The sequence below is a fragment of the Microtus pennsylvanicus genome, chromosome 14 (genome assembly GCF_037038515.1).
Source record: "Microtus pennsylvanicus isolate mMicPen1 chromosome 14, mMicPen1.hap1, whole genome shotgun sequence".
Classification (NCBI taxonomy): domain Eukaryota; kingdom Metazoa; phylum Chordata; class Mammalia; order Rodentia; family Cricetidae; genus Microtus; species Microtus pennsylvanicus.
Window position 1 is genome coordinate 71,279,412 of NC_134592.1, and position 13,442 is coordinate 71,292,853.

At 44.7% G+C, this 13,442-nt stretch overlaps 1 protein-coding gene across 1 annotated transcript in view; it reads left to right on the forward strand.

The window, feature by feature from the left end:
* The first annotated feature begins 6,630 nt into the window (after window positions 1–6,630).
* Ahr (aryl hydrocarbon receptor) overlaps window positions 6,631–13,442 on the forward strand; it is a 38,937-nt gene continuing 32,125 nt past the window's right edge. Inside the window, exon 1 of the mRNA XM_075947649.1 lies at window positions 6,631–6,760. Within this exon, the coding sequence (XP_075803764.1) occupies window positions 6,699–6,760 (62 nt within the window). The 5' untranslated portion in view covers window positions 6,631–6,698. The remainder of the gene's footprint in view (window positions 6,761–13,442) is intronic.

Here is a 13,442-nt window from a genome sequence, read left to right on the forward strand (position 1 = left end):
AGAGGTGGACAGGATGTCAGTGTTGTCTATGAAGTAGAATAAACTGAACCTCTAACTCATTTCTATTGGGCCTCCTTTATGCACCTGGGAATTCCATCTGTGTGTAGGGCGGGAAGTCACTCAGCTCAAAGGCAGACCTTCACAGGGGACATTCTCACAGCCTGATTAAGAGAAGGGTTGTGAAAGTACTGCTTTCCAGAACATTCTGCTCTGGCTGGCTTTCCTTGCCATTAAATATGCAACTAGATTAATCAGATAACGACAGATTTTTTTTTCTTATAGTGCCGTCTTTGGATAGCACTTTTCCTAAGATGGGTACCAAAACTCTCATTCTAATATGTAAGTGTAAGTCCTGACTACATATGTGTTATAAAGTCTTCTTAACAGGAAAACTTCATAAAGGAAAAAAGGCCAGTAGTTATGGACTAAAGACAAAGTATTTGCATGAAATACCGTCAGCGTTCGCTTTAGGGCATCTGGATACATATATGAATAATTTGGGTTTAACCTGTTCTGAATTACATGGCCAACTACACATATGTTCTTTGGCTCTTTCATGTTAGAATAATATGCAAAACGGATTAGGGATCACTGTCTACAAGACTGATTGAATGCAATCTAAATATTTCTCAAGAATACATTACCCTGTCACTTGTTATGATAAGAACACGTTAGTCTTTCCAGGTTGGCAAACTTATTTTAAAAGGTTAAAGACCTTTAGATTCAGTTCCATTATCATTTATCTTTCTGTAACATTTCAAAAGTAATATCATTTTCTCTTTTTAGAATAAATTTATCTTCTTTTCACCTTGTTCTATATTTTTGGCTTAACATGCAGAAAGCACAGATTGTTATTCCGACCTCAAATATATTTATCTCTGAAGTTGAATATCTTTACAAAAATTTATCTTTACACATATATATTACAAAATGTTTACTAAATATATCGAACCTTATCGTGTGAAATATAAAGCTTCATCAACTTCCTCATGGTTGAATTTCACATATATTAAAATAAGAGGCCCTGAAAATAAAGTATTAGCATTTAAACATAAAAATGTTAGGCCAGCATGGTTGCTGGTAGGTAAAGTAACTCAAGACCAAGCCTGACTTCCCGAGTTCAATTCTCAGAACTCACGTAGAGGGAAAAAAAAGTATGGCTCCCACAGGTTGTCCTCTGCCCTACACATGTGTGCCATGACACAATGTGCTCATATACATGCAGTGCCCTCTCCCACACAGCTAGACAGACAGACAGACAGACAGCTAGATATAGAGAGACAGATACATAAATGTGAATAAACCTCTTGATTACCCCTAGGTAAAAGAAAGTAACTTTGACTGCTAACAAATAATGCTTACGTTTTATTGTAGGTTCTTGGTCAAGGACAACCCCAATTACCCTTGTCAGTCTCTTCCTTCCACCTCTGTTAGGTCTTTGTTCCTTCTGACTCTGGCATTGTGGGAGAACACCCACACCAGTAAAGGAGAAATCAAGCATCTAGAAATAACTGTGACACATAACTAGAGTCTTCAGTTCTGCACCCCAAAGAAGCAGTGTATAAGCTGACTATGTTTAAGAAATGAGTTAAAGCAGACTGGAGAGAGATAAGCTATATTTGAACTGCAGAGTTCACAAGCCCTAGAATCTAAACTTGTCTCCCTGGGCCTGAAGTTTCTGGCTTCTTAAGTGAAGAGCAGAACAATGTCAGGGTTTCCTAAACTTTATTTTTTAACAATATTTTAAGTGTATCCATAAGTTTTACAGGGCTTGTAGGCAAAAGAAAAAGCAGTTGAATTTATTAAGTGGTTAGTTTCAAATTTATATATGTCTAAGAACTTAGAAGTCTTCCAACATAGAAGCTATATAAAAAATAATAGACACCCATTAGATGCTTTATTTCATTCCTATTAGGCTATTCATCTGTGCAGTATGTTACTTATAATCGGAGAGCAAACAACTTTATTTTGTGTTCCACAATAATTCCTCATCATTGTATTTTATGATAGCAGTGTATAGAAACTTAGCCTCACACCAATATGGCAAAGGAACGGAGTAGTCAAATGTTCAAGTTTGGACTATTCCAAGTTAGTTGTGTGTGTGGTGTGATCTCACTAATGCTGGCCTTCAAAATTTGAATATCTGTCTGACACAGTTCCTCTCTGAATTGTCATTTCGGTCAGCTCAGTACACAGTATGGAAGTCATGGACTGCAATCCATAAAGAGCAAAACAAACAAAGGAAAAACCTAAGGTGTGTCACCAGAGAAACAGACAAGTGTAGCAGGCGGCAAAGAGACACAGAACTGAAGAGGAGGAAAAAAGGGAGTGTTGCAAACACCCCTCTGCCTGAAACAGCCTCCCCTCTACACTTGCAAAGCGCCAGTTCCTACTGTGAGACTTGGTTCGGCTGCTTCAGAGGACTGCCCCTAACAAATCAAGCCCACTTGTGACACATCCCATAGTATTCCTGAGAGCATGCATCATGAATGCAGCTACACACTTACGTACACGACCACTTGATTAGCTGTTCTTTCTTCCATAAGGTAGGGTCTATTAGGGAATCCGTTATCACTAGTGTATTACACAGTGTCTGATTTCTTGCAGAAATTAAATATATTAGCAACATGAATGGATACAAGCATTGCGACAGAATTGGTTTAGTTTATTTTAGTTATTTTCCTTCCTTATAGAAGAACTATATTTATAATACTCCAAAAATGTGTTATTATCATACTTGATAAAGTAGTTGGGTGTAAATTATCACAAATTATTGCAAGAAAAAAGAAAAAAAACTTGTTTCTAGATGACAGAAAACAAAGTATCTTTGTGAGGGGCCACACATAACAATTTGAGAGCCATGCTCTGCAGTGGTACTTGGAAGCATTGTTGGCTAGAAAGTATCAGCTGTGTTATGTTGTTTTTACTACCTCACAGGAAAGACTGGCTTTATCAGCACACTGATTATTAAGGGAACTTTATACTGTCATTACTGAAATGAAATGAATTCCTGAAATTTGATTGTGAACATTAGACCGTTAATCTTGGCTATACAAAAATTTATTACCTAAGACTGAATATGAGAACATAGCACGATATGACTCCTGTATAATGTTTTAGTCAAACACAGAAAGTAAGATAGGACTAACCACCATTTAAAAAATGACTTTAAAAACAAACGAAAAACCCACTAAGAGTCTAGTACAACCCCTTCCTTTAGAGGAGAGATGACTGGTGCAGTCAGTGGACTGTTTTGTATGTGTTTTACACTTTAGGTTGCTATGCAAAGTGGAAATTATTCTTTTCCAGTTAAAGCATGTTGGCATAGAATGACTGTGTGATCCATCTACGTGGATGAAGGAATGGAAGAAAAGATTTTGGTTTTTGCCCTTGATTTGTTGATCAATGTGAATAGTCTTCTCCAGAAGTAGTCTTTCTTTCTTTCTTTCTTTCTTTCTTTCTTTCTTTCTTTCTTTCTTTCTTCCTTCCTTCCTTCCTTCCTTCCTTCCTTTCCTTTTCTCTTTCTGGATTATTTGGGAGGGATATGTATGAGGGACACAGCGTTGATGCCCACCTTCCTGTTGCAATTTCCCAGATCACTTTTAAAGCATGCTTTTCTAAAATTAAATTAAAATAAAAACTACCAACCATGGGGCATACCCATTTCTCTACAGCTCAGGCTAAACTTCCCTGCCTATTCTATTTTCACTGTGACCTTTATCAGTGGACTCTGTCCCATTGGTATGTCCCCTCTCCCTCCACCTGCTATACAGCACTCAATCTCAAAGAGCTGGATCGCCCGCAAGACCTTATTAAGTCAGAGTCTGGCTCAGTATGGATACCGGAGCACTCAGAAATTCTGCATTTCTTTTTTTTTTTGCCCCCCTCCCCTTTAAGATAAAAAGCATACTCTGTTGCTGCTTAGACTGGCCTTGAACTTGTAGCCACTGTCCTGCCTCAGCACACCAAGTGCTGGGAGTACAGGTGTGAGCCACAAAGGCCCTGGTCCCCATGAGAAGCTATGGAGACTTTGAAAAACAAAGTCCCTGAAGCATTGCTTTGGCTCTTAGCATGTCCATTGCAGCCCTGACCTTGTTTCTGCTTTGATACGTTCCGGGCTCTCCTACTAATATCTACCGCTCCTTATTGCTCTTTGTCTTTCTTACAGAGTCAACTTCTGTTTCTCTTTTCTGAAGACGTAGCACCCATTATCCCCCATAAAACCAGCCCCATATTATTTTTAATTAATAATTAATAACGGGGCCTCCCAATTTAGTTCAGACTAGCCTCTGAATCTTGGTTCTCTTGTCTCAGGCTTCCGAGTAGTTGACATTAGAGGGCTATTTTCACCTTCGCCTCCACCAGTGGACCCAGCTCTCCCATGTGGGGCTCTGGAGTTTTCAGTGGTCAGTCCTGCTGTTCTTTCACAGGACCACATGACATCACCCTGTTCTCTTCTTTGTCCACCAGTAAATGGTCCCTAAATATGGCTCCAGCTTGTCCTTCTTGTCCAGCTTGTTGGTACACTCAACATCTTTCCTCAGATGCCTTAGCTAGATTCCAAACCTAGGAAGCATGAAGCCAGGTGATAATTTCTCTCTGGTATTGTCTGCCGTTAGTACTCAGCCAGAAACATAGCTGAGAAAGTTATTATTTTTAACTTTTAAGTTTGTTCCTAATATTAGCATACAAATCAACGGGCTTAACCAAATGTGTGCATCTTCAAACTCTGATTCTGATCCCCAACTCCTTGCCCCCCGTGCCTGCTGCCCCTCCCGTTCCCCAGGAGCCCCCGCTCTGTTTCAAGTCATTGTATTCTCTTATCCTCTTATTTTCTCTTCTCACCCCCACAAGAGCTCCTTTTCCTTTCTCACGTTCTCCTTCCTAGTCTCATGTATACAAATCGAACTCTAGGACCTACAAGAAAGAGAACACAAGGTATTTGTCCTGTGTCCACCGTGCTTCACATAGCAATTCCAAGTTCCATTCATTTCCCTGCAAATGGTGTAATTTCATGTTCCTTTATAGTCCACTAAAACTCCACGTCTTGATGTGCAAGTAACCTAGGTCCACTTCTTAAGCTGTCATGACCGAGAGTCCTTCGGGTGTGCACACAGAGGTAGTACAGCTGGTCATAAGGTAGCTCTGTCTTTAACTTGTCGAGAAACTACATACAGACTTCCACAGTGGCCAGACCAGTTTACACAAACACCCACAGTAATTAAGGGTTCCTCTTTCTCCACGACCTCGCCACCATTTGGGGCTCTTAGTTTTCTGGATATATCCTTTTTCTTTGCTGTCATGTATCCTTTCTTCTAATATGTCTTTCAAATGTATAAAACAAATCAAAATCATCGCCACCATCACCCCTGACTCCCAAAATGCACTTCTCTGCCTCTGCTCTCTTGAGGCTACCCGCTCTCTCCCCTCAGTCCTATCTTCTTCCCCATCCCCAGTGCTGTCATTGGACTTGCACCTGGATCACCTCATCAGTTTCCCAAGGACTCTTTCTTCATCCATTCCGCTCTCCAGTCACAGAGTTCTCACTGTTTCCCACTGTGACTGTCCCAAGGCAGCGGGAACATCAACTTCCGAAGGAAACCTTTAAAAGCCTTCCATTGCCTACAGATTGAAAATCAAGTTCTTCATCAAGGCTTTATGATTTGCTCCTAGAATTCCCAAATATCCATTCCAGTTTTTCTCCCCGGCTCTACCAGACTACCGACAAAAGCTCCACTCTGACCACACCAGACCCAGTACCGAGCCTGCAATGCCTCAACACTCCTAGGCTACTTTCGAGGAAAAGTATTTTATGATCGACTGTGGAGCTACAGTAAAAGTGGGAGGGAAGAACTGTAAAGTGCTTAGCCTAGAAGCCTCGGCTTTGTAGGGCATTTCTGAAGCCTTCCCCTCTCCCTAGCTGCAGTATTTATCTCCCAGCTCGCTGTAATTGTTTGCCAAATATGAGGTGACTCAACTCTAGGAGGAGCTAAGCTCTTTGCCTAGTCCATCTTGATGTCTGGCTGCAAGGAATTTGCCTGGGCATAATCTGGCCTCACACCCCTCCTAGGCTGGAAAACAGGTACAGGGTGAACACCTCCCAAGCCCCAGAACCTCTGCAAGAGGGCTAAGACAGGGAGTCACTACGTGCTGCGTCATCACGCTCTGGGAAGAGGGGTGGAGCCCCCCTGGGAGCCGCGAGGGGCGGGACCGAGCAGGTGGGGCGTGGCCAAGGGGCGGGGCCGGGCTGCGCGGGGTCGCGGCTGCGGAGGAGCCGGTCGGCGGCGGCGGCAGCGCGTGTGTGCGGTCCCCTCGACGCTCGGTGCCCGGCGCGTGCTCGGGAGAGGCTCGGCCCGGGGAGAGCGCGCGGACGGACGGGTGGACGGACGGACGGACGGACTCGGAGGGGAGGTGGCAGCGGAGCCGGCCCCTGCGCGGCGGCACACGGCGGGAGCCGGGAAGACCCAGGGCACCGCGGCGCCTCCGGGGCCCCGGCACGGGGCGCGGCGGGCGGGTGAGCGGGCGAGCGTGCGGGCTCCTCCTCGGCGGCCACCCCGGCAGCCCCGCGTCCCCTCCGTCGTCGCCCGCACCTGCGCGTCGCGGTCGGTCCCGCCCTCGGCGGTGGCGGCTCACCTGGGCGCAGCGCGGGCCGGGCGCCGCCTCCGGGACGCAGGTGGAGCGGGCAGGGCGCGGGCACCATGAGCAGCGGCGCCAACATCACCTATGCCAGCCGCAAGCGGCGCAAGCCGGTGCAGAAAACGTGAGTGACGGCGGGCCCGGGCGCTCGGCGGGGGCGGGAGGTCTCCACGCGGGCTGCCTACCGGGAACCGGGTCCGGTCGATGCATTTAAAAATCCATCCCCTCACCGGGCGCCGCACCCTCTCAGCTCGGCGACCTTGGCTGGCCCCGATTCGTTGACAGCTCTGACCTACCTAGGGCCGCTCTGGATTATTTAGCTATTTGTTAAGCCTGTCCTGAAATCCTCCTCCACTCCAGATCGCCGCCTTGGTGAGCTTTAGAGGACGTGTAGGGTCCTTGGCAGGCAGCTCGCGGAGGTGAGGTGCTGGGAAGCGCTAACTAAACACGTGCAGGCTTGGAAGAGGGGGTCCTGGCCTCTGAAGGCATCCTTTCTGTTCGCGGCAGCTAGCTTTCTGTTCCGCTGTCTCGTTTACTTGCAAGGCAGCAGGTTTGCAGGGCTCAGTACCGGAGCACAGTCGGTGGCAGGTTGGAGTGTGCAGTGGACAGGTGCCCCCATGGCTTGGTGGCCTTCTTAGCCACCCTTTGGCGAAGCTGTGCACTTCCTTTTGGAGTAGTTTTAGGGCCTATAAGATCAAAAAGAAAAAAAGGAAGAAGAAAAAGAACTGGACTTATAAATTATTCTCAGTATCTACCTGTAATTAATTCATTTCCCAGTTTAAACAGGGTGATTGCAGTCTTCTGCGTGAGATGGGAAATGCTTTTAAATCATTTTCCCCAGAGAAAGATATCCATACTTGAAACAGGTTTCCATGTAGGAGTTGACTGTATTGATGCATTCACTCATAATTATCTTGGTGTTTCTACAAGTTACCATTGCCCAGTTGTTGTTTTTCTTAAATAAATAGGTTTAGGGACACTCTCAGACAATCAGTAGTGTGCATTTTGCTTAAAATTTGACTTAGCTATCATACTAGCAAACCAGAAAAATAACATTTTAAGATTTATACTACGCTTACAACTGGTTACTCGCTTAAAAGTTTGGTTATTCGTGAATTTTAATCTCCTTTAACAATTTCAGCTTTCCTAGTTCCTCATATCTCGACTTTTAAATTAGCATTGAGAGGAGATGTTTGTGTGTAAGTAGTCCTACCAGAATCTGAAAGTTTTACGGTACAAGCGTATCAGCCTCAAATACCGCCGACTCAGCGGTTTCCTGCCGGGCCATTCTGAGGACCCTGGCTCCTGGGCCTCTGCTGTTTGCTGTTTTGTAGAACGGTTTTCTTTATTAAAACGTGTTTGCTCTGTCTGACTTTGTTCCCGATGGTTAAAGTCTGAGAGGCTTTCGAGTGCCTGTGTTCTGTTTTCATTACTAGCAATACTATCTCAGCGTGAGGTGAAATGGGTGTACCTCAGATTTTATGTCCATGGGCAAAGAGATCTGAAGCGCCGTGCGAGTATTTAAGTCACCTGTTTTCACGGTGTCACCTAAGGACAAAACATGCTTTCTCTGGGAAGCTCAGGGGCTCGGTTTTCATTCGTTATAATGCTTAATGTTTTTTTGTTTCTAGTTAATAGAGCGAGCTTCCTTTTTAACATTACAACACTTCCCTTTAAGACACAGCTTTTATTATGTTGTCTCAGTATTTTTATTACTCCCTCACTTCTGTAATATACTTGCGTTTGATAATTTCTTATAACTAAACTCTTGTCCCCGCTGACTTGTGTTTGGTTTTGTTTGGTTCCTAGCTGCAGCTCATCAGGTCTTGACTGAGCACTGTGGGTCGGCTGTAACCTTTCAAGTGTTTTAAAGGTCACCAGCCTGCTCTGCACAAGAGCTCAGTGTTGGCACTTAGATCACCTAGTGAAAGTTCTCACGTTTTTCCCCTGAGTGGAAAATAGCTAACTTTATAAGGCACCGAATCTAAGTTCACTCTTAAAAATTAGGTTATTAAATTTTAATATGAATCCTTGAGTTAAAAGAAGAGGTTGTGTGCAGGGAGGCCCCAAATACCGCAAGTTCAGGAAAGACACATCTTTGGGTTGACCATGCTTTCTCATAACATAGACCCTTTACGGGATAGCCATTTTATTTTACTCCAAGAGCATATGCACCATTATTTTACGGTTTTAACAAAATGCCCACTTAAATATACAGTTCTCTGAGAATTTGGACTTAAATAGGCAACATTTGAACCTGAAGCACATTCAAGTCAGGATAGGGAGGCAGAATTAGCGCCCTCTAGTGGCTGGTCTCACCATGACAGTCATCTTTAGTAGGAACTGAGTTTCATCCCAGACCAGTGTCCTGTATACAGTTGACTGTGAATAGCTGTTTCCTTCCTCTTTGGTGCAATGAAAGTTAGGAAATTAAAGACTCTGAAGCAGTCTTTATCCTCATCTTCAAGGACAGAATTTCAAAGACAGCCTCCAGGAGTAGAATCTTCTGCTACATTTCTTAGCGAGTTGCTCCACACTTAGTAAGTTTGCCCCAGAAAGTGAGCAAATGTTTTCACTCATCCTGTTCTTGCTTATTCTCCTTGGGAAAGAACATTTCATCGCGTGAAGAGGGCTGGAAAGCCTACCGCCCGATGATTACTCTGCCACTGATAACTTTAATACATTGTTGAAGCTTTTGAAAGACAGAAATGGTGTTTCTGCTATTTCAGCTGATGATGTTCCTGGAAAGTTAGTAAAGCATGTCAGCAAACAACAGATGTTCAGTAACATCTGCATTTGAAGATGAGGCAGTCCTGGTGGCCAGCAAGCCGGCCCTCTTGGCTGTCGGGACAATGGCGTTCAGGAGTCACTTGAGCTGCTGAGGAAACCAGTGCAAGCAGCTTTTTACCTTATTGGTGTTCCCATCATTCTGTTAAAACCCTGCAAGCCTCACCTGTACAACAAACCTCACTAAAAGTTTCGTTAGATTATGTAATGCCAAGTTTTCCACAGAGCTGTGGTATGCTGTCCTCTTCTAGAGAGCACCTAAAATTCTAGGTCCTTCCGGACACTTCATCTTTTCCTTCACTGCTTTCTCTCAGATAGCATTATTGAGAGAGCGTCTGTGTTGAGGCTGCAGATAGATATGCCTCATGTTAACTAACCTGTGGATGGGTCCAAACACGAGGGCTCACATCAAACAGAGCAGAAGAAACCTCAGATCCAGACTATTGGACGAGGCCTCCTTTCTCACTGCTGGTAATCAGGTCACGGGTTTGTTGTTTGTTTGTCTGTGTTAATTTTTTCCCCTCCTGCAACTCATCCTAGGCTGTCTCCACTCCCCACCCTGCCCCATGGTCCTTCTCGCTCCCTTTCCCGCTCCCGTGGTTTAAGAATGTTAGGACAGTCTCCTGCTGTCTTACAACTGAGCTAGAAAGCAGAAAGTCTGGTAAAGCTGAAGGCTGCCTAAGACCTGAGCGAAGGCCTGCTGTCTACCTACGTCCTCCTAGCTATGTGTGGCAGGCCTGAGGTGGCCCTTACAGACATGGCCGTCTCTTCCCTTCCCGGCCAGTGTGCTCAGTACAGGTGGTGTCCTCTGTTAGTTAACACCGTGACGTAGAAGTGGGCACTGTGCAAATCTCCACGGCCCTCTCCTGCTTTCAAACCCCTGAACTTAATTCATTTGGCTTAGCTGTGTAAAGTAGCAGAAAAATGCTGTTTTTTTTTTTCTTAATATGTGCTGATAGGAGCATTGAACACAGGATTTCCCTCCAGTTTAGTTTCACTTTCACAGTAGAACCATGGGATGATATTATTATTTCTCATTCAAAGTTGGTTCATGGAGTATGTGAAAAACCAGGCTTTGGGTATTGAATCTCTAGTTTTTGGCTCCAAAACGTGATGTTCTTACCAACAGGCAGGACGGCCTAGGTGAAGGTTAATCGGTGGGCGTGACAGCCTGTGTCCTGGGGATTGCTCCTTGCCTGCCGCATCTTTTTGTAAACACCGAGGCAGAGAAAGCCCACTTGCCATCTGAGGTCTTGATCTGTTCTTGCTCAGCTCCTGCCTTGTGTTCTTGTCCTTTCTTCCTAGACCCTTCCCCAGCTTCCTGCACAGGGACACACATCTCCCTGTGAAGCATTCTTAATAGCTGTGTGGTGTTTTATTGAGTAACTTCCGTATTTTCCTTTCTAGGGGACATCCAGTCATTTCTAACATTTCAGTAATTTAACTGGTGTTTTAGAGAACACCCTGGACATTTGAAAATTCCCGTACAACTGTGTGATTTCCATAGGACAAACCTCTCCAGATAGAAATTGGGGTCACAAAGGTGGGCATCTACTTCTAAGGTTGAACCAAGTGTTACCCTCAGATATAGTGACAAACTTTATTATAGGATTTCTTGTGAATTACATCCCCATTGGTTGTCTATGAAACATGCCTCTATCTGCGTATTTCACTTAAAAATATTACCAGTTTGACAGGCAAATGGTGGAGGTGGTTGAGCTTGTGTGTTGGAACTGGGCTCGTGTGCAGTGGTGGGATCAGTATAGGGTGTGGGTTTTGGATTGTCTCCTTCCTGTATTAACTGACTTTTCAACTTTTTACTGTGTTCTTTCTCTTGTTGTGAATTAGATCTCTCTAACATGCATACACATTTAAAAAGTCAGTAACACACATGCAGCGGTGCCTGACATTCAGTGCGTTGGGCATTGTCTTTGATGCCTCCCTTAAGGACTTTAGCATCCCATGTCTCTGGCATTTTTCTCACTTCTCCCTAGCCTCCGAGTCTTGGGTTATGTATGCTTCATGTTTTTGACGGTGTAAAAATCCTCTGTTGCTGAGATAAGTAATGTCCTGTGATTGCATTTTCCTGGTGTACATCGGTAGTTCTTACCATCCCCCACCATCATATTCTTTTCCATCTGTGGCCAGTGTCTTAGGTTTATGAGAGCAGAATTTCTGCCTTTGCCCCCCCCCCTTTTGTCTTTATGAAAGAGAATAGTAGTTGCAGAAAGTGTTGTATCCTGCCATCATGAGTCCCGAATGTCTTTAGATTTAACACATGGTTTAGAGGCCTGCATCTTTATGGACTCTTGAGCATCCCTGCTAACCGACCCACTTCTCTAAGCAATGCAGCATCCTTGCTTGCCTTGCTGTAAAGTCTGTCTGCTCCTGTCACAGTTGTCTTTGCGGGGACCGGAGCCCCCACATAGCAAGTGCTTGAAGTTTACCAAGTTACCACTTAACATTATCCTGGCCTTACCTTGATGACTGTGCTATGCTGGATCTGTTGTGTGTGCTCGAGGGGCAATGCTAAGAAAGACTGTGCACATGCTTAAGAGAAAGGAAGAGACAGCATCCCTCCTGTGCTCAGGGTCACCTGCAGATTCACCATTCCTAGGACGTATTTCATTTTCCTTTTTTTTTCTTTTTCTTGGTATGTGTTTCTTGTGTGAGCTCCTGCTGTTTACATAAATCTCTCCTTAGCTAAAGCCATCCGGAAAGTAAAGAATCCATCAGAACTAGAAAGCAGGAACAGGACAGTGACAAGAGAATTCTGACTCAGTGTGACTTCCAGGTAGAAGGTCTGTGGATGCCTTTGGTCTCATATAGGGAAATAAAATATCAAGCTGAACCAGCCTGGCGATGAAACTCATCTTTATGTCATGTAGCGCCCCTTTCATTTTAAATTAAGCACATACTTTATAATAGTTCACATGTGAAATTCTCGTTCAGAGAACGCCGTACATTGGAGCTGGGGAACAGATGGGGAACAGAGCATGGGGTTGAGGGTTGAGAGTGTTCTCTTCATTCTGAACACTACCTACCTACCGCGCGCGCGTGTGTGTGTGTGTGTGTGTGTGTGTATGCACATACACGTGTGCACATGAGGGCCAGAGTCAGGTATCTTCTTCACTCTCTTTCCACATTCTAAAACTATGTTTTTCTCTGAGAATTTGATACAATGTATTTTGACCATATTCATCCCCTCCTCAACTTACCCCAGTTCCTCCCACCTCCCTACCCACCCAACTCCCCTCCTCACCATTCTACATAGACCTTAAAATCCATCTACTTTATTTTTGGGGGGGCCAGCTACTCCTGGGTGTGTGTCCCTCCATGGTAGAAAATTTGCTTTTTCTTTCTAAGCAGCAATCAGGTAACAATCGCTTCTCAGCTGGATGTGGGAGCTTCAGGCTAACCTGCTCTCCTCCCTGCTGGGTTGTGGCTGGCTGGAACATTTGTAGGCCTTGTGTGTTGTTACAGGCCCTGTGGGGTTGATATGTCCTCTGCCCTGATGTCACTGACCCTCTTTGGCTCTCAGGATATTTGTCCCCCTTCTTCCATGTAGATCCCGGGGCATTGTGGGGGAGGGTGTGGTACAAACCTCTGAATTAGGGTTGAACACACTTTTTAATCCTCTTTTTCTTTATCTTCTACGCATTTGCCAGTTGTCGGTTCCTGCTGATGGCTAGCCAGCGAAACAAGGAGCTTCTGTCAGGAGAGCTGAGCAATGCTCTAATCTATGGGTGTGGCAGTAAATCATTAGGAGTCATTTTATTGCTGTGTCCATTTAACAGAATAATGGTAGTAGGTTTTCCCCAAGGCCCCATAGCTCATCTAGCCACAGGCCCTTGTGTTCACTGAGTGTCAGCTATGGGCTCCATCTCAGGGAGCAGGCCTTAAAATCCAATCAAAAAGAGAGTATCGTGGTTCTGTACTAAGGCCATAGAAGTAACGGCAGTAACAGCATAGCAAATCTTAGTCTGTGTGAGAGGATAAACTGAATACAATCTTCAAGA